The sequence below is a fragment of the Melozone crissalis genome, unplaced genomic scaffold (genome assembly GCF_028551555.1).
Source record: "Melozone crissalis strain CALT ecotype California unplaced genomic scaffold, PUWL_Pcris_2 ptg000002l_1, whole genome shotgun sequence".
In the NCBI taxonomy this organism is placed as follows: domain Eukaryota; kingdom Metazoa; phylum Chordata; class Aves; order Passeriformes; family Passerellidae; genus Melozone; species Melozone crissalis.
This window is the reverse complement of record NW_026535780.1, coordinates 19,076,485-19,103,933: the sequence shown is the minus strand read 5'-3', so window position 1 is coordinate 19,103,933 and position 27,449 is coordinate 19,076,485. Positions and strand designations below refer to the sequence as shown.

General features: G+C 36.7%; 1 protein-coding gene across 1 annotated transcript in view; it reads right to left on the bottom strand.

Annotated features, from left to right (window-relative positions):
• Positions 1-2,538: 2,538 nt before the first annotated feature.
• SLC26A7 (solute carrier family 26 member 7) overlaps positions 2,539-27,449 on the bottom strand; it is a 64,274-nt gene continuing 39,363 nt past the window's right edge. Inside the window, exons 9-18 of the mRNA XM_054284252.1 lie at positions 26,011-26,088; positions 24,406-24,501; positions 17,645-17,751; positions 15,435-15,501; positions 11,666-11,782; positions 9,936-9,984; positions 7,193-7,293; positions 4,779-4,833; positions 4,586-4,689; positions 2,539-2,574 (exon numbers count right to left, since the gene is read on the bottom strand). Of these exons, the coding sequence (XP_054140227.1) occupies positions 2,539-2,574; positions 4,586-4,689; positions 4,779-4,833; positions 7,193-7,293; positions 9,936-9,984; positions 11,666-11,782; positions 15,435-15,501; positions 17,645-17,751; positions 24,406-24,501; positions 26,011-26,088 (810 nt within the window). The remainder of the gene's footprint in view (positions 2,575-4,585; positions 4,690-4,778; positions 4,834-7,192; positions 7,294-9,935; positions 9,985-11,665; positions 11,783-15,434; positions 15,502-17,644; positions 17,752-24,405; positions 24,502-26,010; positions 26,089-27,449) is intronic.

Below are 27,449 nucleotides of genomic sequence, written 5' to 3'. Positions count from 1 at the left end.
CATTAAACTGATCAAAAATTATTCCTATTGAAAGCAATAAAAATTAGAAGCTATTTTGATAAGCACTACAAAATTGATTATTAAATGCAAAAGGTTTCTTAAAAGGCTAATACTACAAGGAATTTTAAAAGAATCTGTTTTGTTCCATTTACAAGATCATTCAGAATAAAAGTGAAAGTCTACTGAAAAGTGATGTTATCTTTGCTAAAGACCCTATTTTTAACAATTTCATTAATCAGCTAATCTATAAATTTTCAGAAAAAACATTCAGCTGACAAAGAACAAATGCTGAACCTAGTAGAAAAGATACCATTTATTCATTTATTCAGTTTGCAGTTAAGTAGAAATCTCCATTCAGCTGTGACATAAAATTGATGCTTCTGCGATTAAAGTACATTGTAAATAGTTTCTAAAGTGTTAATAAATTACTAAAACTGTTTCAAGAAATTATTAATCAAATGTTATAGCCTGTTACAGAGTCCAGTGATGTAATGAGCCATTTGCAGTCAACTATAGCATCTGAAATTAATGTGCTTGGGACAATATACAGAATTTATTTCTCCTGCATATAATGAGTTTCTCACTTATCAGCCTTTTGCATAGTAATTACCAAAGCAGTCTCAAAAGAACTTGAACAGAACATTTCTAGTCTTCTGTGGGACAAAGCAGGGAATAACTACAAGAGTCACTCATAATTGAAAGGGCAAGAAACCCCACGGCTCTCTCCCATTATCATCTACTAGTGTGGAGTGACCAAGACTTGAGGAAAAGCATATCAATGTCTTAACTATGCAGAGATGCAGAAGTCACTCCATGAGCCACTTCATCTCCTGCAGGCATCAGCTTTGGGCAGAGAGAGCAGGGAGGGTCCAGACAAGCATACTGATGTAACTGCTGCTGAAAACAGAAGGCTTAGAGCTAGATTTTGCCTATATGTGTCAGCTGCACAAAGCCTCCTTGCACTTCCCTCCTCTCTGTAGTGTAAGATGGCTGTTACAGATGTGCCATATTCATTTACCTATAGCTTCCATAGATTTTTTAAGTTGGTAAAAAAAACCAAAACCCCCTACTTCTTTTCTCATTTGTTGATTCCTTTTTGCTCAACTCACATTTGACTGCTGGTGTCCACATAAGGGAAGAAAGGTAAGAGGAGAAAAATCATACATAGAATCATAGAATGGCCTAGGTTTTAAAGGCCCTAAAGATCATCTGGTTCCATCACCCTGCCAAGTGCAGGGACACCTTCCACTAGAACAAGCTGCTAAAAGCTCCATCCAACCTCACCTTGGACACTTCCAGAGTCAGGGCATCCATAACTTCTCTGGGCAAACTGTTCCAGTGCCTCAGCATTGTCACAGTGAAGAATTCTTCTTCTAATATCTAGTCTAAACCTACTGTCTTCCCATTTGAAGCCATCCCCTTGTCCTATCACCACATGCTCTTGCAAATAGTTTCTCTCCATGTTTCTTGTAGGCTCCCTTCAGGTACTGGAAGGCCTTAATATGTTGCCAAATAACATGATAGCTGTGTGATAGTATGATCTAATACAATTGCTGACAACCCATAAATACAAACCAAGTACTCAACCTGTGAGTTCCACCACCCACTTTGTGTGCTCACACACAGTAAGTATACTGCACATCACATCAGGATTGTGGCTGAAATGTGGCCCACACCTCAAGTGCCACTATGGTCACCTTTCAGCTGCCTCAGCTGAAGATTTCAACACCAAACAAATCACAGCTCAAAGTGGAAATGCAGACTGGAAAAAATGTGGAAAAATGCTGGAAAAAAGAGTAAGTTTTGGAAAAATATTACCAGTTTTTCCTCTTCAGACTGAGACTAAAGAATACCTGTGGCTTTGAAAATGTAGCAAACCATAATAGCACAAGAAAACAAATATAGAGGGGGGCAATCCAGTGTTCTTAGTCAACATGTATCTGCCTTTTCTGCATAGACTTGTGAGTTCTCCCACTGGTCTGAGCAGGCATTAAAAAGCATACAAAACCAAGTACAAAAAGTGAAAGCATATGATAGCTGTGATGCTGTTACTGCAAATAGCTGTACTGAACAGAGGAAAGAGTAAGAACAGCCATTAAAAAATGTATGCATTGGTATATGCCTTGCTGCAGACACTGTATCAATTATAATATACTCTTTTAAGAATTCATGTCTCTGTTCCATACACAAAACTACAGATGAATATTACAACTAATGTTACAATAGAAGATACTAAATGAATACACCTAACTGGTAAACACAGTACCTCGTGTCTGCTTTCTAATAATTTGTATATAAATGTATATAAAAATATTTTATAAAACCACTATAGAACAATTGCATAAAAATTCTCTGAGTGATCACAGCTGAAAGATTTTCTCTCTGAAAGGTAGATCTGTCGTTACTGAACGTACTAAATATATATGGTATACAAAGATCATCTATGAGATCCGCTGGAGAAAAAAGTGAAGGAGAAGCCACGTTGTAGTTCATTTTGAATATGAGCAGATGAAACTCGCTATGCTCAATGGGTGGGCATCACAATTCACTCTGTTCACTGAACTTGCTGTAATTCTAAAATGACAGAAACAGAAAAAAAAGCATTATAATGTTTTCCTGGAATATAAAGTAAAATTAGGATATGAAGGAGTGCTAGCTTGAAAACACCACTAATATTAAAAAAAGTTATTTGTGATTAAAAAAAGTTATTTAAGATTAACTGCATAAAGTAATAGGCAAGTATCCTACCAATTTATAAACATAAAAATGAGAACGACACATTTTCATTGGAGCATGTAGATAAGAATATCTTTTCTAAACAGCAGCGGAGATGAAAATGGACCACAAAGCCCTCTTACCTCTACCTTTCTGACAGTGGAAGACTATTTCCTGCTATATGGGGAAGCTGAAATGTGAATCAGAACAAATCACTTTCTGTTAGTCTCCAGCCCCTTCCTCGTATTTTTTTCTATCCTATTCTGCCTATTCTGTCATGTTAACACTGAAGAGTCCTACTGACCTCAGCACCTTAAAAAGGCACAGGAGGAGTACATAGACTGGTAGGTACAGTGTGCTGCTGCTATTGCAGTCACCCTGCCTTTTCACTCCTGTCCACCTTATCTTCAGGTGTTCAACACAATGAATACATAAAAATCCCTGAAGTACATACTGTGAATATTCTGAAGAAGCACCAGCAATATATGTACTGTTCATGATTACATTTAGAATTTGAGTTTGCATGTAAGCCTTTCAGACTAAACTGCTAAGCCACTATGCAGAGGTTTGACTTGCCTAGTAGCTCTGATAGAAACAAGCAATCAGTTCCTTAAAAAGTGCACTTTGAATTTTAACTCCCCCTTTTCGTTATGAACATTTGTCCTGGTCTATCCATGTTTCACTTCCATAAAATGGGAATGCTGGTACATAACTATCTTATGAGAATGTTAGGAAAGTTAATAATGTCAATATAAAAAGCAGACATTTTATAACACACCAATCATTCTAATTCATCTAATCAGACCCAGACAAAATATACAATAGCCAACCCCATTATTTTTGCCCTGCAGTTATCATTTCAGCAAATTATTTTTTGTAGGACAACATAATGAAAAATGTTGAAAAGCGCTGAAGAGAACATGTTTTTCTGGTCAATTCACGAGACCAACTATGCCAACTCACCTTAATCTGGATAAATCAATGGAAAGTGGTTTTGTCCATAGGCAAGTCTGATTTAATTAGCTAAATACAAAGTGAAGAACAAAAGACAAACGACCAAACCACAGACCATGATGAGTTTAATGTCTCTTGGAGAAGGCTCTGAGCCAAGCTCTAGCCAAGTTTGAATCATAAATAAAACCATGGGATAGCACACTGCTTTTAATGGACACTCACTTGCACTGCCATGACAGTGGAAAAGAATCACATAGTTCAAGAGGAAAGTCCAGGTTTACAATCTTTTTAAAAAGGAATGCAGGAATCATTGAACAAGCAAATAGATGCTCAAGCCTCCCTTCTCCCTCTTGCTCTCTCTTCTACCTCGTGCAATTCCCCTCTTTCCATCAGTGAGCCAACACAGCATGGTAGAGTGCAGGACAGAGACAACATTTCTAACTCAAACCAAACCAGCTGGGGATCCAGAACCGTTTCAGTCAGACCAGTGCTCTGATGTGTGAAGAGCTTCAAGCATCCCAGGCTGAGAAACAGGAGTGTTGTTTCAGTAATGCAGAAGAGGCTGCGAGTTAATTTGTCTCACTGAGGGGCCGTGTTAGGTGTTTCTAGACGACATAAATCTTTCCAGTGGAGAATGAGCCCAGATTAAAGCACCACAACACAACACCTCTGGATCTATCATAGAAGATGGAGATGTTGTTGCAAAAGTAGATGTGGTGATGGGAAGAGAGTGCTAGCAGCAAAAAATGGAAAACTGCATTTCTCAGCCTGAGGACTAGTTGTAGATTACAGACAGATAAAAGATTTCTACATAAAAGGTTCACTGGGTGAATAAGACTTTCCCAGACTTTAACAAATTGCTGTGAGTATCCAAGAAGCCCTCCAGGCTTCACCTACTCCTGCTTGTAAGTCTTACCCTGTGAATCGGAATGGCATCAATTGCTGAAGAAATAGATTCAAAAAATACAGGATTTTCAGAGTCAAGATTTCCACCATACTGCATTGCTTTTATCAAGGAACCTGCAGTAAAACAAACACATGAGCACTGAGAAGGTGGTGAAGATATATAAACCATCATGTTAAAATTTTTACTGTAAGCTGATACTTGCCTTTGCAGTGTGCTAGCAACACATCGATGTATCTGTTTTTACAGTCCACGTAAATCTATGTTTGAAGACAAGAAATTAAAAAAAAAAACTGTTTAAAATACCAACAGAGAAGAAAGTTCACAAAAAGCCCACCTTCAAGGTAGGCAGAGCCCGGAGTGCTGCTGCAGCAGCTGTACTGCCAGCAGCCACCAGAGCGAGCCCTTCTATAATGCAAACATCACCAAGCCACATTTATTTCCTGCCACTGCTTCACAGTACTCTACAGCTCTGCTGAGAATTAAAACTGAATTTGAGTAATAATTTTGCAATTTCTGGCTGTATTTTTTAGGGGTATTATTTCCACTTCTCTTTTTTCAGTGTGTTTTCACATGTCCTTACCATATGCTTACTTCCAGCCCACACAGACAGGACTCAGACCTAGGAAACTTTGAGACTTATATCAAAAAAGCACCACAGCTATCATGCTGCATTGAGCAGTAAGCTGTTCTTTATTATTTCTTTGAAAGTGTTCAGCTCCCCAGAGACAAAATATTAATAAGATAGAAAACAAAATCAAACCAAACCAAAACAAAACAAAAAAAAAAAGTGAAAATAACTCTAAAAGCAGAGTAGGGCATTCTCCTGCCAAATGAGGAATATCCTAAGCAGTTACTGCTTCAAAAAATGTTTAAATAATCCATGTGAAGTAGAAAAATTCTGGGAGGAGATTCAGTGAAAACCCCATCAGAATATTCTATTTTTAAAATAAAGCTAAAATCTTACTCAGTTCAAAAATCCTCCATCTCTGACATCAGTGATGATATTTTGGGAAGGAGTGTAACAAGGACATGTTGAGTGTGGTTGTCTTGGTAGGAGGAGGAGTAACTTGGTTTTGGACCAACCATTTATCCAGAGGCTGCACTACCAACCTGTGCACTTCACAGCTTATCCAGACTTACCTCTCACAAATTGTCAAACACATCTTTGACATAATTTGTAACTTGGAGGTCTCTAAGACCTTTTGAAAATCAGTTTCACAAATTTTTAAATGAATACAATATTGAATGCCCAATATTTCAAATGGATATTAGTGACTATTAGTGACTATTGTTCAACAATTAACAGTCCTATATGATCTGAGTTCAGACCAGAGCAATCCAGGTCAGTTTCTATCTATGATGAGCTCTTCCCAGTACGAAAGGATAGGAAAAGTACTGATAGGTAATAGCTAATAGTCACTCTCACTAACCTTATTTTTCCAGTTTTCTTTTTCATTATATCCCTGCCTGTATGTGTAGTTTTAATTTAAAATATTTTAAGGCAGCATTTACTTCACTGTGCAATCACTGCAATAAATTGAGAAAATTGTTAGGGCAACAAGAGGTCTGGGCCAAGACCCAAGTTCAAATCTAGCCCTTTATCTTACTCAGAAAAATTATGCAAACCAAGTCTTCCATACCCACTTAATGCTGTACTCACTACACAACTTTTAAACTCCAGACTCATAGACTTGTTTCGATTGGAAAGGACCTTTAAGATCATCATGTCCAAGCAGTGACTTGGCATTGCCAAGTCCACCACTAACCCATGTCTTTCCATCCACTCTGCCCCACCTGTGGCACCACCTGGGGTTGTTGTGACCTGAGTGCAGGACCCAGCACTTTGCCTGGCTGACACTCACACAGCTGGCCTTGGGCCATTGATCCAGCCTGCCCAGAGGCCTCTGCAGAGCCTTCCTGCCCCCCAGCAGATCAACACTCCCACCCAGCTTGGTTTCTTCTGCAAACTGACTGACAATGCACTCGATCCCCTTGTCCAAATCATCACCAAAAATATTAAACAGGACTGGCCCCAAGGGAGCACCAGTTGTGGCCAGCCACCATCTGGACATAGTTCCATTCACCACCAGTAACCAGTGACTGCTGGGTTTATTCTTCTGGGAGCATCTTGGAACTCCTGCACCGCCTGAACCCAGTCTGCAACATACATTACCCACAGGAGAAAGGATGAAGATCATGTTTTGACCTCTGGCTTAGCAGACAGTAGAATATACAGATAAAATCGCAGAATTAAAGCTGAAATTTTAAAGCAGTAAATTTACTCATCTCTACAACTGACATGGCAGGGTCAAATATGACGAAAAATCAACTTAAAAAGGGAAAAGTTCCAAAACTCCTCTTCATTACATATAGATACATAGATTTTCTCTGTTACCCAATAGAATATTAGGTTATTAGATATTTTTTCTGTTACCCAATAGAAATATTTTAATGTAATTTTTTGTATATAAACACAGTACAATTTAATACCAAATCTCTGTTCATCTTTTCTATAGGTGAAAGATTTATCCAGTGACATAGGTGGAGTGACTAGTAGTTGGCCCCAATAACTCATATGTATAATTATATACAGAATGTTTCTAGTGTCATGAATACCTGAAGAAGCACGGAGACTCCAGTGTAGTCAAAGAAATTCAGTCCACTGCAGTCTAATATCAAAACATGTCTCTCACTGTGACACGGCTGCACCAACTCACCTACACATTTGATAAATGAAAACCTTTAATTAAAAGGAGAATACTCAAGAAATGGGTATAAGAATGATGAAATCTCAACAAAATACACCCAACCTATCACAATAAAATTGTCATTGTTATGTGCTGGGATATCAGGAAAGCAAGTGCCATATTTTAGAACAACAAATGAAGAACCTTTAGGGCAATGGAAAGAAGTGATGACAGACAGAATATATTAATGGTGATGTTTTAGGCAGCAATAGTGTCTCAAGAATTAAGCAGTTGCTTCTTCAGACTTTAATTTCTCATTGAGTTGGCTTCTTTGGAAGATTTTTCATGGTATACAAAGACAATATATCTTTTTTTTTTTTTAATTCTGATATGACACTGATTTCCATAGGCCCTAAACACCTGTCTATGGCTTAACTTAATATTCACCCATAAGGAAGAAATAGATCTAAAGTGGAGTGTTTAATTTTCCTAAGGTTTTACTATGCTGGTTGTTGACTGGGTAATTTTTTAATACACAACTACACATTCATGCGGGAGAAGAAAATTGTGTTGGCAAGATTAGCAAAATTCTTATATTCATTCTTCAACCTCAGGCCATCTTGTGTTTAATCAAAACATACTCTGTTCTAAATGCATCCTGAGCTAGCACACAGATAAATGATTCCTGGCTTTCATAAAGTGAAAACTAGAAAATACTGCACATCTTATTTACATTGTTCTGTGAACAAATGTTTGTTCACAATGCACGCAACTGAAAAAAAAAATGAAGGAAAGCAATTCTGATTGTAAAGATGAGTTAAGCTGAATGGCTTTGGCAGAGCAGAGGTAAAGATTTTAAACTATTGAGGAGACTTGGAATTTTCCCATGAGGCAAATTTATAATGATGGTAATTCCTTTCCGATAGTAGTCTGAGAGCAAAGACTTTTGGACTTGCATGTCCAGACATTTACTGTCTCTGTTCTGTGCAATGTGCATGAATAGATACATACAAACAAAAAGATAGGATTTTAGAGGGAACCTCCTGAAAATTACTGTGATAGAAACACAGGAGGGGTTCATGTGATCTCCCAGGCTCAGTGTAATAATTCCCTGCTGCATCCTGAATTGCAATAGAGGCTTTCTGGCCTCTAAATGGGGGGGTAGGTAAAGACCTGCACCCTCTTTGGATCAGTGGCATGAGCCAGAACAGCTGTTTCACTTGGTGCTGATAGAGACAGTATTCCCCAAAGGGATAAAGGGAAGATCCTGATGAAAGCATACATTTTTTTCCATGTTTTCCTGGACAACTGCCATAAGGCTTAAGGATTGTGTCCTCATGCTCCCATCCTTGAAAATTTAAGCTCAGCATTTTGCTTTTCTTTTTAAAGAGATTTTTCTTTTTTCTCTGTTTGTTGTTGAAAAGACCCTATGAAGAATCACCATAGACTGGTTGATATAAGTAATGACAGCATTTAAGTCCTCAAGGCAGGTCTTAGGCATTCAGAAAAGAGGTCTTGTGCCTTCTGTCACTTTTGTATATGAGAAACCAATTCATCTTCAAGATGACTGAAATGTGTACTGGTAAGATCTCAAACATAATATTTTACAATATAGTCAATAAAATACAATATCATCTTCAATAACCCTTTTCATAGCTTGTTATACTACAGCAAAGCACTTTGTCCCCCCTAAGTTAACTAAACATTGTAGTACCATAAAAATGTTCTGAGTCTAGTTAACAAATGCAAACATTCAGATAACAGCCTCCAAATCAGGTTTTCTACTGTGGCTTTAATGCTTATAAGGGTTTTAAATAAACACTGTTTTAATTCTATCCACAATGAAGTCATCTGTATAAAGTATCCACTGCAAAAGGTTGCTGCAGCTCTCCCATGGGAATGTATGTGCTCTGGTTTGATTTAAGTGCTGCAAAATGTGGAAAGAGTGGAGTTTCCAGCTTAATCCTTAATTGAAAGGAAAGCTCTAGGGGTTTTTATTATATATTGTATCGATATACTGTATAATATTGGTGGTTATCGCATCACTAACAACTCGGTTGACATTTTCTGAGATTTTCTCCTATGTGGCATTAAAGATCCCAAAGATTTTACGTGGTTCTAATCTTACTTTTACTTTTTCATACTAATATACTCTGCATGCAAAAAAACCCCAAGACTTAGCTTGGCAAAACAGTCTCTTCAGCCTGGTCTGAAGATGAGTCCAGGCAACAGTGTGGGAAGGGTTTCCCCCACTATGTACTTGTCTCTTTACACACACACTCATTCCAGTGCAATAAGCAGGGACACAGAATCAGAGGATGGGCTGGGTTGGAAGGGACCTTAAATCATCCTGTTCCAACCTATGTGTGATGGGCAATGAGACTTCCACTAGAAGCGTCCACTCCCATAAAAAAGGCATTTTCAAGGGGTTCCCTGCTTTTGAAATCTTTAAAAGTCTGTCAAAACCAGAATGAATTACAGGACTTATTAGGCCAAGGTTAGCATAATTTAAGACTGTTTAGCATTCATGCTTCATTGAATGTTTGGTCTAACTGAAAATATTTATTTCCTCAGAACTTGTGTGCACCTAGAAATGTATAGAAAAATGTGGAACTATTTTGCACACTTACATCCATTTTGGTTTTAACACCATTTGTAGATAACAAACTCACCATGGCAACTTCCATTGGAAAATGAACAGAGCAATGTGTTCTGCTCACACTGAAATAAAAGCAGCACATTATTAACATACCAAGGAAAACCAGTCCATTGCACAGTGAAGAGAGAAAATCAATGCAATACATAAGAATTCTGTTTCTCAGTACCAAAGTTAACTCATTCTCTCCAAAATCATGCCCTATGCAATAGCCTATTGTATGTATAATGTTTTCTGGTATAACTTTAGAAGAATGCTGAGATACATACTCAAACTGATATTTGCATTTCTTTTTAGCTGGCTCAACCTCTGTCAAGCTTGGATTCACTAGAAAGCATATTTTGGAAACAATGCTTTTGGAAAGCGGGAGGTGGTTAAGAAGTGGTCAAAAGATGGGAAAAATGTTCTTGACAAGAAAAATTCTTGGCAGTGATTTTATAAGATTAACTTTAGATTAATTTTCTACTTGCTGCAATCTCATTTGCTATGCTAATATTTTAGTAAGAACATTTTTGATGTGTAAATTTATTAAAAAATTACATTAATCTCGACAATTTTTATAATGGTTATTTCAATATGCAAGTTCTCATAGAAACATGAGTTAAAACCAGAAACAGAGAACAGAAACAAAAGTGAAACTGCATTTTTTCACATCCATTATGTGCTACAGAAAGACATTTACTCAACAAAAAAAAAATTTAAAAAAAAAAGCACAGTGTTTCAGACAGCTGTACTGCTGAGTACCTTACAGAAGAGACAAAGGGTAAAATCTCCTTTATAAGTAATGTACAAATTAACTTATTAAATTGACTCAAATTAATTCCATGTAAACCCTAAGTAATTTCTCCCTGTTTGGAGGCTTTTTTATCAGACTAATCCAAATCAGTCAGCCTAGCAAAACCAAGGGAAAAAAGCATCACATACTCTTTGTCAGGAGACAGCAGAGGCGGTTAAGACATGTTGCTGCCTTAACAACCCATCTAAGACACAGCTTGGATTTTCTCAGCCCAATTTGACAAAATGGATGAAATTGTCTACAGTAAGCATTGTATCATATTGGAATGTCTTCATGGCGCTGATAGAAAAATGATAATTTATCTTTTCCCTTTTAGGAAGTGTTGCAGGAAGTTGCAGTAGTTATGTGCAGATGAACTTGGAAAAATACTATACTTACAGGGATATTCTGCAAAAATGTGATATACCTAATTTGTATGCTGTTTATTTTTCTGATACAATCAGTGCAAAAGAGGAAAAAGAAGCAATATCATTGATAAAATGTAGCCACTTTCTTCCTAATTCTCCCAAAATTATTTATAGTTAGAAATGAAGTGTCTATCTCTCAGGGATTTATCTCCAGGAAAAAAAAAAATCACATTTTATTCAAGCACATTTGTAGCTACTCATTGTCCTTCTAAAATCCCAGCTTTATATCAGATGAGATTATGTAAGTTCTTCTAGAAATTTTTGAGTTTTGGATAAGTGCTTTAATGTCTCTTACAGGACCATATGCAGAAATAGAAGGGATATTATTTTCAAGTAATACAAAAATAGTCCATATTGAATCTGATTAAGATTAGAATTAGCTTTATTCTAAATGAATAATTTCAAATGTTGCTTCTTTATACCTGTTTCAGTATCTGATTGCATTCTCTAAGAAACTCAAGGAAGGCAAACACATTCTTCAAGCTAGTCGTGGTGATTACTGAAGTGTAAAGCACATCCCACCTTGTTTACAATATCACATACCTGGCTGCTCATGCCATCCTTCTGGATTATCTTTAACAGGTCAGCGTGAAATTTTCTGGCATTCAAAAAGACTAACGGGCTGTTGACTGAAACTATTTTTACCTGTTTTAGTGACTCCTGGGGAATGAAATAAACATAATGCTGAAAAGTTCATCTTGGATTTGGAGAACAAACCCCAGACTCATTTCTTTAAAAAACCTGAAAATACCTGTGAATTAACCTAGGAGGAGCTTTGGATTGTGAAAATGATTTAATAGATAATTATATTGATCAGCCTTCACACATAACTGAAGTAAGAATGGAAACACAAGTAATATATAATGAAAATTAGCTATAATACTATTTAGCGTGAAAACAAGCATAGACATTACGAGGCATACTACTAAGAACTATTAGCTAACAATTATAATAGCATTATTTCAGTTGGTGTGATCCCCAAGTATAGACAAGGTAACATTTTCAGACAGGAAATATATTTTATTAGACAAACACATCTTGTAAAAAGTACACAAGGATTTAGGGCAAACACTGCAGGTGATTTGGGGAAAGCTGGCAATATTCATCTTGCTCATCTGAAGATGACCTTAGTACAGAGACAGTTCTCCATGAAAATATTTAATGGATACAGATCAACCTTGAGTGGCACATTTAAAGCTTTACCAGCATATTTCTACCACCAACACAATAATCTTCACAACTCTCCATTGCCCTTGAGCCTGTCTCTGCACTTCACTAAATAAGCTACAACCAGCTTACCAGCACCTTCAGTCAGACTGTGTAGCTCAAAACATGAATGTTACACAGCAGAACAATTTTGGAAGGACACCAGATGATGTTCCGAAACCCTCAGGTACAAGTGGCAGACATTTTGCACAAAACAAGTGCTATTTCTCTCACTCTCAAGGTGTACATATAAAAAAATCTTCAAAAGCCAGTAAGAAAATTAATATTTTTATATATATATTGGACAGCAGTAAGACATGCTTAAAGACTGGTTTTGTAGGGGAACTTCTGTAGAAGTTGCTTCTATTGAACTCCCAATCTTCCGCAGGTTGTGTGACAATGGAAGCAAAAATCAAGAATTTGCAAGAGAATAAAGGTCAAAAAATACTCTCTTTCTTCCTAACAAAAATCATGTAACAAGGTCACAGTCAAACACAAGTATGTGGAGCTGACACGGACCATTTTTTAGGTAGTTAAAAATTGTTCGGGATTGCATTGAAGATATGCAGTTTTCCCAACAGACTTTCAAGCAAAACAGAAATGGAACCACAAACCACATAAACTATCTCCTTATTGTAGACTGCTATTCAGACTTCTGGGAATGAGATGATCTCTCAGACACCACCACAGTGACCATGAAATAAAGGAAACATTTCAAACATCCCAACTGAGGCAAGGAACCCCAGACTATGTGTAGGGACTTTGCGCAATTTACCTATGGATGTGATTGCAGAAAACACCACAAATGAGTTTTGCCACAGTCAGATATGTGGCAAAACTCAACTGGCAGTTAAAATGTATCTGTTTGTATGGAATAGAGCTCTAAACTAAGGGCAAAACAAAGCATGGTATATGCTTGAATGGAGAAATGCTCTGACATCCCACAGATTCCCACAAAAATGATGCTATAGACAGCTTGGTGTAGAGACAAGTGGACACTTCAGTGCCATGGCAAAGTAGAAGATAAAAGATAAGAAAAAAGGAAGACTGATGTGCAAAGATCAAATCCTGTGATGATCAAGCTTCTATAAGTACAAAGTCCAAAACTTGAAAGGCTCAGATCATAAAGCCAGATCAAGCAAATGGCAGACTTGGGTATAATTTTTGTCCAGAATGGACAAGGTCAACTGGACCTAAATTAGACCAGCCAGATATTCCTGGCTCTGGTTTGACTATTTGTTGACAAGAACTGTTCAGAAGAAACCAAAACTTCCTCTTTGTTGTGTCCTTTCTAAGAAAGCAGGAAATTTATCTCAGGTGTCTGTTCCTGCCACCCCTTGGAAGGCCCGGGGCGATTCCCCTGCACACTCTGCTCGGGTGCGAGTTCAGTGCCAGCGAACGCCTGGGATGAAATGTGTTTCACATAACCTTCTAAATTCCCTTTGATTTTTTCCACATTAAAGTGTCTTTTCTCTTATTGATGAAATAACCCCTATAAATCCTTAATGGCAGGGTAGATCATTAAGCTTGCATATTTTCATGTTTAAAAGTCCTGTTGTTTATGTCTAATCTGTTACTTACCAGGGAAACTTGGATCAGTCTAACATTCATACATTAAAAATTACCCTAAATGCCTGCTGTAACCCAGTGACTCTAAATTCAATTAAAGGCATGTTTTCCTTCTTTGTTTTGTGTAATAGCTCTTGAGCAATTTGCGTCTCTAACATAATGTTATTTTCCCCACTGTCTGCAGACACTAGTTTGTTATTAGGTTACTGGCATTAATCTTACTGAATTAGGGGGAAAAAAAGCAGGGGACCAGCTTTTTTAAGCTTAAAAAAAAAAATGTATAGGCATTTGTACAAAGTGCTTCATGGACCGACATGAAAAATAGCAGGCAAATCAAATTTTTGTTACTCATCTCTGACAAAGTTACTCCAACATTTTTATTAAGAATGAAAAGTAATATGATAATTGACAGCTGATCCAGCCTCAACAACAGTGTTTTTCATTCACATTTCAGAGTCCTCCCCATTCTTATGTACCTGTCACATTCCAACGTTTCCCAGCATGCCAAAACAGTAAATGCCCTTGAGCCCTCGGAAGTTCAGATTTTTAGCCCAAGATAGCTTTGATGGAAGACATTTGCCAGAAATAATAAATTCTTTACAGAAGATCTGCTTAATGGTGAAGCACTAACTGCTGAGCATGTAGTTTAGTGATACATAAGACTCTCCTTCAGCACTAAGGGAAAAAGCACAAAGAAGGGAAAGGAGCACAGCGGAAAAGGCAGGATGTCCTGGTGATGGGGCTCTGTGCTGAGAGGACACATGGTTCTACTTCTCTCTTGGCTGCTGACCTACCATTTCATCTTGGAAGAGGGAGTTCACCTCTCTGGGTCATTACCCTTCTCTCCTTACCACAGACCTGAGCAAAAAGCAACTTTGATGATAATTGCAATGAAAATAATCTGACTGGTTGGTTTAAGCTTTTAAGAAGCCAGATTTAAAAGGCACAGTCTTTAGGAGAGATTCTTCCACCCATTTTTCATGTACACAGGGTGATGAAATTTGCGAAGCAGTCTGTAACCATTTTGTGGTGTTGCCCCTCTTTGCCCAGCCTTGTGGTGTCCTCTGGGACAATCTGGTCACGAGGGGTTGGGGAGAGAAATGGTTTCAGAAAAGAGATTGGGGATGATAAAAATACCAAAGGGCTTTTAGGAAAACTGATAATAATACAGAGACTGCTATTGTCTGCTCAGATTGCCCTTGCCATTCCTGGCAAGATATTTACTTAAATTTAGAATTAGGAAACACTGAGAAAGAGCAATTCATAACTATAAATGACAAATAAACTGAGATAGATAAATCTAAGAGGACTTGCCTAACTTCACTTTGCAGACAAGCAGAACCACCATGAAAATATCCCAGTTTCTGATGGCCAACTATAATATTATTATATTATCTTGGCTTAAGATTTCCAGTGGTCATATCATAAAAGCATTCCCTTGGCTCCCCGATTATGATCTAGTAACTAACTAGAGAAAGCAAACAAATCTGAATTAGTGAAACACACACACAGAAAGTTAAAAAAGAAATTAACTTACACAATTATCTTCTACTTTGTATTTGTATTCCACCTCTTTCATATTTTTCAAATTCAGTGTCTTTGCTCTGTGATCAATACATAGAGAAAAATCTGTACAGTTAATCATTCGTAGTCTTGAACAGAAACAAAAAGACACACACCCCAAGCTACAGCATAGCAATTTAAAGGTCCGAAAATGCAATCTGGGAGTATTCTTGTTATTACAGACCTTTTCTTTTCTGATAATCATCCTCTTAAACAGTAAAAAGCTCATTTTAGAATTGTGAGATCACTTTGAAAATATGAATAATTAAATTCTCATACAAAGGATATCTTAATTTTAATTTTTGTTTGCTGGCCAGAGCTACTTTCAAGTCAAGGTAGCTCATATATAATCTATATCTTCAAAAGTAAAGAAGTTTAATTAATATTTTTTACCTGCAAAAATCATATTGTAAGGAAAGGGAAAAGAAATATGTAGAATAGTTGTGGGTCATGCAAAACAAAGATATTTTATTTGTCATCGAAATTGACACATCTTTACATGATGAAGCAGAACATTGCATTCTAGCTATCAAAATGGGGGACTTACTGGAAAGCACCAGTATTCCTATGCTCTCTACGGAGAGAAAAGAGAAAATTGCCTTGGAAAGGGAGCTCAGTGTTAGGATCTTCTGATTCAACATGCCGTTTACAGCAACACATTTAACTGGAACTATCTATCCTCTGAGACAGATGCGCCAATATACCAGGAGTATTTGCAGGTATTGGGGCCAGATAAATGAGCCTTGCAAACATCAGCTGTTCTCTCGTCTCTGCATAAATGAAACTGTAGCTGCTGCTGCTTTTAATACAGTCTGATACATAACATGTACCACATCCAGCACTCTGACATCTGAACAGAAACTTTACAATAAATAATCTATGGTATTTTCCTTGCTTCGCTTCTGCTAACACTTCTGCTCATGATTGCACGGGTTACTACACATTATCTCGTTAACCCCATCTGTGCCGTGCCAGTTTGAGGGCTGCTGCCTTGTTCAATGCCTTTAGATGGTGTGGACAATCATGTGCAGCTTTACTGAACACAGAGATCAGCAGGAAGAGTCTTATTTACATTAATAAGTGCAGGTTCAGACTGAGGTCTCCTCTACATCTGGCTCTTTCTGTTAAATATCCATCACTTTCTGCTTTTGGAGAGCCTCTAACATCCAGGCTCAGGACAAAAACAACATGAAAACTTGCCTTTTGCTTTACTACAGAATTTACCAAAATTTTAGTTTGCTGAGTAGCACAATGTTATCACAAATGTATCCGTTAATTCAAGCAGAAGCAATCTCCCATTATTTTTAACTGCCTTGAAATTTTGAACTATTTTCATGCTGGTTCTTTAACTTATTCTATGAGAATAAAGCTGTGCACAAATGTCTAACACCATTAACTTTAACAAGCATTTAATCGAGCTGTCTATATTGTGCTTAATTTCACTGGGATTCAATGTTCATGCAAACAACTGCATGCAAGCAGCAAGTCATTTCCAGGACTGGTGAGCTGTGGATTAATTTTGTAGCACAAATCAATCATGAACCTCAGCTATATTTCCCTTTACTCATGATCCAAAGTAGCAACTATAACATCTTAATTAAAAAAAAAAAAAAAAAAAAAAAAAAAAGAAAACCAAACTTCTGATGGCTCTAGTTTATTTGTCTTGACTTTTCTAAGTCATGCACAGAACTTACACATTTTGCTAGATATTAGAATAGTTGTACAGTTATGTTTCATTAATGTGTATTAGCAGTGCAATTGTCAGCTACCAATTCCTGTGCAACATAGTGCCTAGGAGTTTATAAAGGCTCTGAGTTACTAAAGCTTGCCAGACATACTTTTTTCTTAAGGAGCAAATAAATATCTAATGGAAAAAAATATTAGTAATCTTCCAGTTGATTTTATGCTACCTTCACATAATGAATCCTACAGATGTGTAATAATAAGAGAAATCACAAAACAATGCCATTTTATAAAATGTTTTAGAGATTCCTTAGTCTACGGTAAATGGACAGATGTGACTTTTACTTTTGAATTGTCTTATCTTGCAATTTTCTGCAACTGAAAACCTGAAGTTTAGTTGTTAAATTTACTATACCGTATGTCTATCTTGACTGTGAAGCAATATGCAGAAGGAATACATAATGAGGTGCTAGTGGAACATTTCAATAAATTGTTTCTTACCTGGGAAAGCGGAAAATCACGATTGCTATAGTGCACACAACGCCATACAACAGTCCCACGTTAGCAGCAAAGCATATTGTAAACACATAGGTACTAACCCAGATGCTCTTTAAGGAGGGGGGAAAAAAGAAGTGATTAGTTTCAAATTTTATAGCAATGTGCATTTTACGAATCAGAAATAAAGATTTTTAAAACTAAGCTAGTTTCTCAGGTGTGAACATTTGGATCTTTGAACTGGCAAATACTGAAGACTGAATTAGCAATTAAAGTAATGCCTCCCCATGGGGAACCACATGCAGCATGGCACAGCTCTTCCCAGTGCTCACAGAGGTTCCTTCCAGGGTTACTTAAAATAGCATTTGTACTTCTGCTAACAGCTCAAGTCAGAATCAACTCAGTTGTTTCGGAAACCTGTATTTTATTTTTTACATTGCAAATTCTCATCACCTTCTTCGCTGCACAGATTTTAAATCCTCCTTTCCTTTCCCATAAAGAGGTGCCCTAATGAGGTCACATACAGAGACCTTTTCTTCCGCTAATCATACAAGTGGGAATTATGATTGGCAAGGAGGCTGATTAAAAGTGGCATTTATCAGAGTATAGCTGACTAAAACAACTCTATTACAAATAAAAATTACTGGGGAATTAATTCCTTCCAATGGAAATGGTGAGATTTCATATTACCTCCCCATCTTTCAATGTTTGATTACTAAAACTTTGGATTAATTTTAAATGCAAATTTAAAAAATACTCAGAAGCATATCTGAAACTAAGATCACTTTAAAAAGAAATTTTAAAAAACTTTACAAAACTTTCACATTTCAATTTTTCCTTAATTATTTTCTTACCAGAAATGATCACTTTTCTTTCCATACTACAATGATGTGTACAGCCAAGAGACATGCAGATTTTACAATTAAAAGAAAAGTATGAATTACTCCATTTCTTATACCAACTTAATTGGTATGATAAAGCACATCTTTCTTTCCCTGAGGGAGCCTTAAGCCAAGATTGCCATCTAATCTGTATATAAAAGGTGTTAAAAAATACTGGAAAGTATTTCATTTCTCTGGATATACTGATCCCCACAGGTGCCCATTTTAAGAATTACAGAGCTGCTTGTTCATGTTTGCACAATAACAGATCACATTACAACGGCACAGTCATTTTTAAGATTATCTTTTCTGTTTCCTTCACTTAACTCACGAAAGCCAGAAACAATAGGATACTTTCAGCCCAAGCACAGGGATTTTGCTTGAGCAGATTTCAGAACTGTTATTTTATGAATTATTAAGTGTAATTCATACCATGCTAACTTGTGCTTCACAGAGGACAGAATGTTACATGACTGTTGAGAAACCTTTTCCCCCCTCATCTTCAAGATTCCTAACTACTGCAAAAGACTTTTCAGTTTGTTCAACAGGAGGGCCACTAGGTAAGGAGGTGGCTCATCCTCTGAAACTGTCCTTAATCACGAGCTGTATTTTGACATGACATCTTATATGAAGTGTTGTGCATATATTTGCAAAGATCACCTTTATGAACAGCAGATATTGAGGTCTGATTAATGAATAAGAAAGTAATGCTAAGATTTATAAATCCAATATACATTTATAAAGAAGCTCACCTAAGCCTAACAGAACTACTGAAAACCTGAAAATCAGTGAGATCAAGAATTACACTATCTTATTAATAAGGCTGAACCCTTGACAGCGCCTGAATCCACTCCAGTGCAATCCAGTTCAGCTGCAGACCTGAACCTCATCACATCTGACTAAATCACTGCTGCAGACCTGCAAACTTCTTATGTCTCAGAAGAAAACAGCATAAAAACACAATACAAAATCTGCATAGGAAGAATCAAAGCCAGAAATGTTTAAGTACTGCTGACTACTGAGATGGCTAGTTAAGTGCCTCTCCAGTACCTTACATCTTAACTGTATTCAGAGACTGCCATTGTTGTAGAGGCTGAGCCAAAACTCATATTCTCATTAATCAACCACTCTTTCAGTGCATCATATTGGCCTGGAAGCAGTTCTTCTTTAATTAGGGTAGCATCAAACTTGTAGAAAGAAGTTATGTTGATCTGATAGACTTCTTTTTTAATTCATGGGTTATTGCAAAGTTCAACATAGAAGTGATAAAATTATCAAAGTTATCCTTGGCAGCTTACTTCAATATGGTTATTGCATGCTCCAGGACAGATAGAATCTGATCAGTCTTCAGATCTTAGCAATAATGTGTTATAGGCACATGCTAATATCAAAAACCAAAACAAAATCCACCTTCAAAGTACTGTACTAATTTAAAGAAAACTCTAAAGAGGGAGAAAAGAAACAAGCAGAAGAAATAGATTTGTGTCAACTCCTGTATGTATCAGAAAGGATCAGAAGCACTGAGAGGTACAGTGACTGTGTATAGCAGCTGCCTCCTCTAGACCTTCCATTTCATAGAGTCTAATCATCCACCACTGATGACAGTAAAATCTGCATTTGGTAGGAAAAATATCATATAAACAAGTTGCAGAATACTTTCTGAACCTAAAGCTAAACAATGCAATGCTAAGGTATGGTGATAAGTGTTTAGGTACGAGTTTAAAAGCAGATTATGCACTTGCCTTGTTTCATTGCAAACTGAGGAGATGATCAGCTGTTGCATGAATGGATAGGGTTCCTTGCACGTAACTAGCTGCAACACAGCTGTCTAGTCTCCTACCATAATCAATGGATGGTTATCAGAATGGATAAAATTTAGGATGCAGTTCATCTCACTCCTACCTGGTTATGCTGTAGCTTAATGGAGGAAGAGATGAACATGTCTCAGCTGACCAGTTCTGTGCTGTCTGTAATATGAGGCTGTGGTGAGCTGCTCTAACAGAGGCCCTCCAGCATATAGCCAAAAGAATCCCAATAAAGTCCTGCTCATTCCAAAACTGTCTCAGCAGAGGATGCTGGAGTCCTGGAGGAGGCTCTGGCTTAAAGGACTGAGTGACATGGCCATGGTCCCACATCCTTCTGCAGACAAATGACTAATGTGTGCATTCATCTTCAGCATACCCTTCATGAAAACTTGGCATTCAAGTGAAGCCCACCACAGCCATAGGGCGGGAACTGCCTAATGCACTCAGGGACATGGTTTAGGAGTAGACTTGGCAGTGTTGAATTAACAGTTGGATTAGACGGTCTTTAAAACCTAAATGATCCTAAAGTGGTACTGTAGTTCTTTGATACCACCTACAGCACAAGTAATATAACTCACACTAGCATATTCATTAAGGCAGGAAAACCAGAAAATCTCCCTAGGATGCCATAAAATAGAATCATGGATGTAAAATAATTCTCATAGAAGAGATGGTTTCCTACTTTGTAGAGGAAAGCAGAGCAGAGCTCTCTCTTTGTAAAGCATAGCAGAGCCCTGAGAGCTCTCAGAGCCCTCTCACAAATCACCCATGTGTGATGAACAAATTTAAGAGGCCATTTTCCTCCTGAGGATAGTATCTGAAGAAGTTCTAAAAAACCCCAAGAAAATGCACTATTGAGCTCCAGATTTCAAGGAAGACCCTTTCTAGGGCCTCTTCTCTAAATATTTTGACAAAATAGATTGACAGGATATTGGATACGTGTCCCAGAATTTCACAATGGCAAGATCTTGGAGGATACTTGTCAAAAATGAGACCCTCATTCTTGGATCTACTTTAATTGCTGAATTAGTAGCATTCCTTACATCCTTTAATATTAATATATGTGCATACAATTATGATTCATCCATAACTGCCTCTCATCACAACACCATATTGGGAATGTGTCATTTTTACCATAAATTCTGGCCATTCTTTCTACTTTAAATGTCAGGCATGCAACCTGGCTTTGTCTCAGCTGTGGTCATTTTCTGGTCAAGACAGATATGTAACTTTAAAACATTTTTTTTCTCTTTAAATGCCAGAGTATTTCATTGCTGAACTTCTCAAATCCCTGGTATATAATTAACTCATGAAAATGATCCTTATTCTGTTATAATTTTTCACTTAGAACATCACCTTCTGAAATATTTTCCCCCCATCTCTGGTTACTTTCGAGTCCAACTGTTAACAGCAAAGAGAACATTTTTCTTCAGCAGTCCATTGCCAGGCAGTATTTTTGCCTGTCTTAAAAGGCAGCTTATCTGAGATCCTGAGCCTTAAAATCAAAAGTTAACAAGAAATTCACTGGCCTTTTTAGTAATACTAGGAGAATATCACAGGTATCACCAGCCCTATCAAGCTGGAGAATAAAAACAGCAAGCTAGTAAAATTGGCCTGCATAAGAAATTAGGCTTACAGGAAGCACAAGGAAATAATCTTTTGACCTGAGGACCTGAGAAGTGAGATGTATTTCAGACAAGGTCAGATTAGCTTCCTGGCTTTTCTCAGAAAAAGCAGAAAAGATCAAGACAAATCACTCTCAGTTATGAATATAACATATATAGTGGAATAATGCAGTTATTAATCTGAGATTGTTGAAGTCATCCAGCCAAGGTGTAGGGACTGACAGAAGACCTTAACTGAAGCAGGAGACATTTGAAGTTCAAATGGCAAGAAAAAAACCTCTGGAATAAGTGGGGTAGTAGCTGAAAAGTAATCAAATGTGATTTGAGAGGATGTAAATCTGAAAGAAAAAGCCACCCATGGCTGAAAGAAGAGATTTCATAGAAACACAGAATATCCTGTGATTCAAGGAGCCAATGGATTTCCTCAACTCCAACCCCTGAACAATATCATACCTTCTACATTTAAAAGGATTGTGTTTATAGAGAACTAATCAACAAATAAATATATTCATCCCATTTGTGTCTAATGAGATGCTTAAAGAAGTGTAAAGGAACAAAGTAACAGACTCCATAATATTCCATTTCCATGCACAATCATTTGCCAGACCTATAACCAAAACAAACCTGGCTTCAATTCTACATGAAACACACCCTTCAAAGAATCAGTTCCAGAAAGGACAACTGCTAATTATTTCCAAATGTTTTGTTAGGGTTTCTGTCTTCAGAACACTTTGGATAACCTGGGTGAAGGAATGATTCATTTCTAGTGTTCTGTCAATTACTGGGGTGAATCCTTTCAGGCCAAAATAACCAGTGTAGTTACACAAATCACTGGCCTTGGTGGGGCTCCTCAGAGCAGGCAGCAATGCAAGATCAATGTTTATAGCCTTTCTTTAAACTATGCTATTTAAGGCAAGATGATTTATCCTGTCAAGCTAAGGACTGATGGTTAAACTACTTGAAGATAAATCATTGCTCAAGTATGTTTAGTCAAAAAGATGAACCCAGCAAACTCCTCCGTTCTATAGCCTCTCTTAGAAATGATGACAGATGTCAGAGATGTAATAACTAACTACTCACACAACCTTTTCTGCCAAAACCAGAAAAGCAAAAATCAGTCAGGTTAGTCTATCTGTGAAGACACGTCAAATTTAGTGAGATTCCAAAATATCTTGCTGGAAAGTGTAACTACTTATTATCTCAATGAACTGATGGAGAAGATATATCTCTCTCCCATAACTACCAATGTTTGAATGTTAATGACTTAAATGTTTTTAAGTCTATTGTTCCCAAAATAATTCTTGATCCACATCATCCATAATTTCTGTCATTGGCAATATGGGTTAAGCTGAAGATCAAATACAAAACAAGAGATAGAAAATATTTTCAGAACTTTACTGCTTGAGGAAGAAAATATTTCAGGAAATACGGAACTTTTCTTCTGGATAATACAAAAGAAACCTCCAAAAACAAGTCTTCTGAACCTCTAGTTTTCTGCAGCCAAGTGTGAAAAGTCTCACAAACTTGATGTTGCTTACTCAGCTCTGTTCCCCATACTAAAATGCAGTAGTCTAACAAAAAAAAGTTTTATTCTTTCTAGACTTAACCATTACTGCTATAGAATGCTAAGTAACTGGTGGATTCAAAAAAGTCTTGTCAACTCCAATTACCTGTATTTCCCACCACAGACATGGACTATGTGGCCAAAATACCTTTCTGAATATTGTTAACTCAAACATGCAGAACGTCAGCAGAAATTTTGGTTCCACGAATGGGCCATTACACCCAAAATCTCCCACAGAAGAGAAATCCAGGAGTCTTCTTACATCCAGGATTCATCTTTACTATGGAATTCTTGCAAATTCTCTCAGACTATTTAGACTTTGCATCAAACTAAATTTTCATACTCTATCTCTTCACCTATCTACTTTTTCTGATGTATTCCTCCTCTCATAGCGCAGAATCTTTCACTGTGTTCAAACAGTAGATAGATTTCTGCAAAATCTGAAAGAATTAAGGCAATTTACCTACAGCACCCCTCACTATTTATCTTCCTGCATCACTAGTGCTTCCAGTTCTGTTTGACCTGTGTGGTCATTCCCTATTCCCAGAGGATAGGATGCTACCAAAATCTCTTCAATAACACTACAATAACAAAAGCATGTTAAACAGATAGGAAAGACATAAAAATTAGACACATATTTGCTCATATTGTCTTGATCTGTCTGCATACATATCTCTAGCATCAGGTTTGATTCTTTATCATTGGTTAAAATGGTATTTTTTAATACAACTGATATTACAGATGCTGTTATTCTGAGCTGATAGTGCACAAAAAGTACTACTAATATTATCTTGCACTTATTTCTTCTAGGGCCACAGAACTGTTAAAGTTTAGTTAACAGATGTTTGCCAAATGGTCTCAGGAAAACCTCCTTACATTAAGTTTTACTTACCCAGTCTATTTTATCCACATTCCAATATTTTTTTAAGTCACGGAACTGCATTAGCATCCCCTTCAAGCCGACAACAATAATGCTTGCTAACACACACTGCAAAGACATAAACACAAAAGCCATTTGCATAGTTGTTAGTGAAAACAAATGCTGTTTCTTTAATTTAGCAGTCAATATCATAATTAAATTATAAAAAAACTGGTAGGTGTTTAGAAAATGGGATAAGCACAGGTGTCCTTGTGACAGCTGCTAACTGCAACAACCACCCTCTCCCCGTTTTTTTTGTGAAGGCAATCTACAGGCTACCTAACTGAGAGAAAAATGACAGAAACCTCAGGACTACTCAAGACTCTTCCATGCCTCACCAGACCAAATACATTCTGCCACAGTCTGAAGGACTCGAAAGCAAATCATCACTCAGCTTCTATGTAGTGAAGAATTGTAACTCCCTTTCCTCACTTCCTTCCCATCCCTAGAGAAGGCCTCTAAGGCAAAGATCCATTAATTTTGAGGCAAGAAAAATTATTTTTTTTTGTTCTTTGACTCAGGAAGTAGGAGGAGATGGATGAAGAAATCATCTAGAGCCAAAAATAATGGAGTACAAACCAATGGACTTACAGTGCAGAGATGGGGCTGAAAAAGCATATTAGAAGAGAAATAAATTATCAAGAAAGCAAAAACCAAAAAGTATTTTTAAAATATGGGTGGAAAAACCATATGGGTTTTTCATATGGGTGGAAAAACCATACCTACAGGAAACTGGTCAAAATTTACCTATAATCCATATGAAAACAAATGAAAGTAGGGAAGAAGTATAGCAAAAAACCCAGGACATATTGTGTACCCATCTTCAAGTGTCCTTACTTTGCATGGTTAAAATAAGCTATAAAAGGATCTGTGTTTGAAAAGTGAGAACTTTCCTGACACCATGTAAACAATAGCACCAAGCAAGTTTAAAACATAGTTGAGTTAAAACTTCATGTACATACATGGCAGAATTGTGGATAATTTTGGAGCTCTATTTAGCAGCTTTGACATGCCTCTAGTTAAAATTAACTATTAATTTGTAATACCAAAAGCTAGATATAGCTTATGTGAAAAGATGTCACACTACTTTAAAGAGTCTTAGCATAGATGTATGACAGAGATATGAGAATACTTTATAGTCTTTTTGTCATAAGCTTATATCAGTATTTAAAATAATTTGTATCATATCTATCTGAAAAGCAAAATTTGTATCATGTGCATATCAGGAAAAATATCATTAATCTTCATTAATTTCTATGACACTTTGTCAATTTACAAATCTGCAGTGACCTGGATGTATATTTTTTGTAAACTACATGTCAAAAGTAAGTAGAAGAGAAATTCACTTCTATACTCTGATGTGATAGCCTATATATGTAACTATATATGTCTAAAATCTTTATGTCTTATGCTGTCACCTCTGTACTTTATGATTTCAAGATTTACCATACCCTTACTATTCTTTCGGCCACTGAAATTAAATAGAGCTGTTTTAAAGGTTGCACTGTCTTTCCCTGGAAGAAAATGTCCTTAGAAAATGTTTGACATCTCAATCTTTAAAAAAGTTAAGTAGCATACCATAGGAAGCCAGTACAGCAGAGGTCCAATTGTGTAGATCACCACAAGAATTAATACACAAGAGATAAGGCAAGCCACCTAAAATAATAAACAAGAGTTGCAGATCATTCAGTCTAACAACAAAAACAACAAAGAAATTGTGAAAAGGACTAATTTTAAAATATTGTAGACAAAGTCAAGAATCAGATGTTGAAGGTGTTAGCTATTAATGTATCTGTGGATTGCAGATGCAAATAATTTCAATTTTAATCTCTGATTATTGCCTTTAATCAGCTACAGTGATGAGATAGTGAGAGATCTCAACATCTGTGCTTGACCCTGCTGCCAGCACCCTGACACAGATCAGAGCATCACTTTCACATTTGGGTATTAAGTGGAACGTGTGTGTGCAATGTCTCATCCCAGAAGTTTCTCAGCACTCACTGTCATTCTGCAACTTATTTATAGTCATGCACCCTATGTTGTACTAAATAACAGATCTGTCATAGCACTAAGCAAGAATTATGTATGCTATCATTTTTTCCACAAGAGAAGACTTCTGACTTCTTTTGTTGGGATTAACACTAAAAGAAAACTATTTTTAAACCAGAAACTACTAACAATTTCATTTTAATATCAGTGTATTTACTTAAGAAAATGTAGGTACCATTTTAAAAGTACATTAAAGATTATAACTAATGCAAGTAATATAAATTCAGAAAAATATATGGTCTAATAATTACATATTTCTTCACAGTATATATGGTATTAATCTGATGGAAAATGACAGTAAAATTGCACTGTCCCATTCTGCTGTGAGTGCTCACTGAGTACTTCTGCTCTTATAAATATACAGTTCAGATTCACAGAAGGTTTTTGACGATAAGTAGACAGATGCTCACTTTATTTTTATATTGATAATATGTTTCTTTACTAAAATAATTAGGTTTCATTTTAAGAGACAAGTTGTTAAAAACAAAACCAGACAAGTTGTTAAAACACTAGAAAATTAAAGTCATGATGTACTTAAAAATACCATCAAGAAGGATAGACAGAGTGTTTACATAAAAAGGGACAGAAAATCTGCTGGTAAAGTCACAAGGAACTTTTCCCTCTTTCTGCCTTCACGAAGAGCAAGAAAAAAAGTGTTGATTCTATTTGAAGGACGCTTCTAGTCCATGACAGAGTTTTTCACTTTTCTCCCAGGAAAATATATCACTGAGGAACAAATGACAAAACTGCAATCCAGGTATAGCCCTGGATTGGCTATACCTGAGAGTATAGCCAATTTGAGATAAAAAGACTCCTCCGTGCCCCTGAAAGGCTCTTTGCATTTCTTCCATGTGCTCTGCCAAACTGACTTCCCTCTAAGTTAAGGAAAGGCCTCTTTTTGCCTATGACCTGACCAAAATTTATAAGTGATGATCTTGTCATCTCCTCATTCTGTCTGGACAGCCACA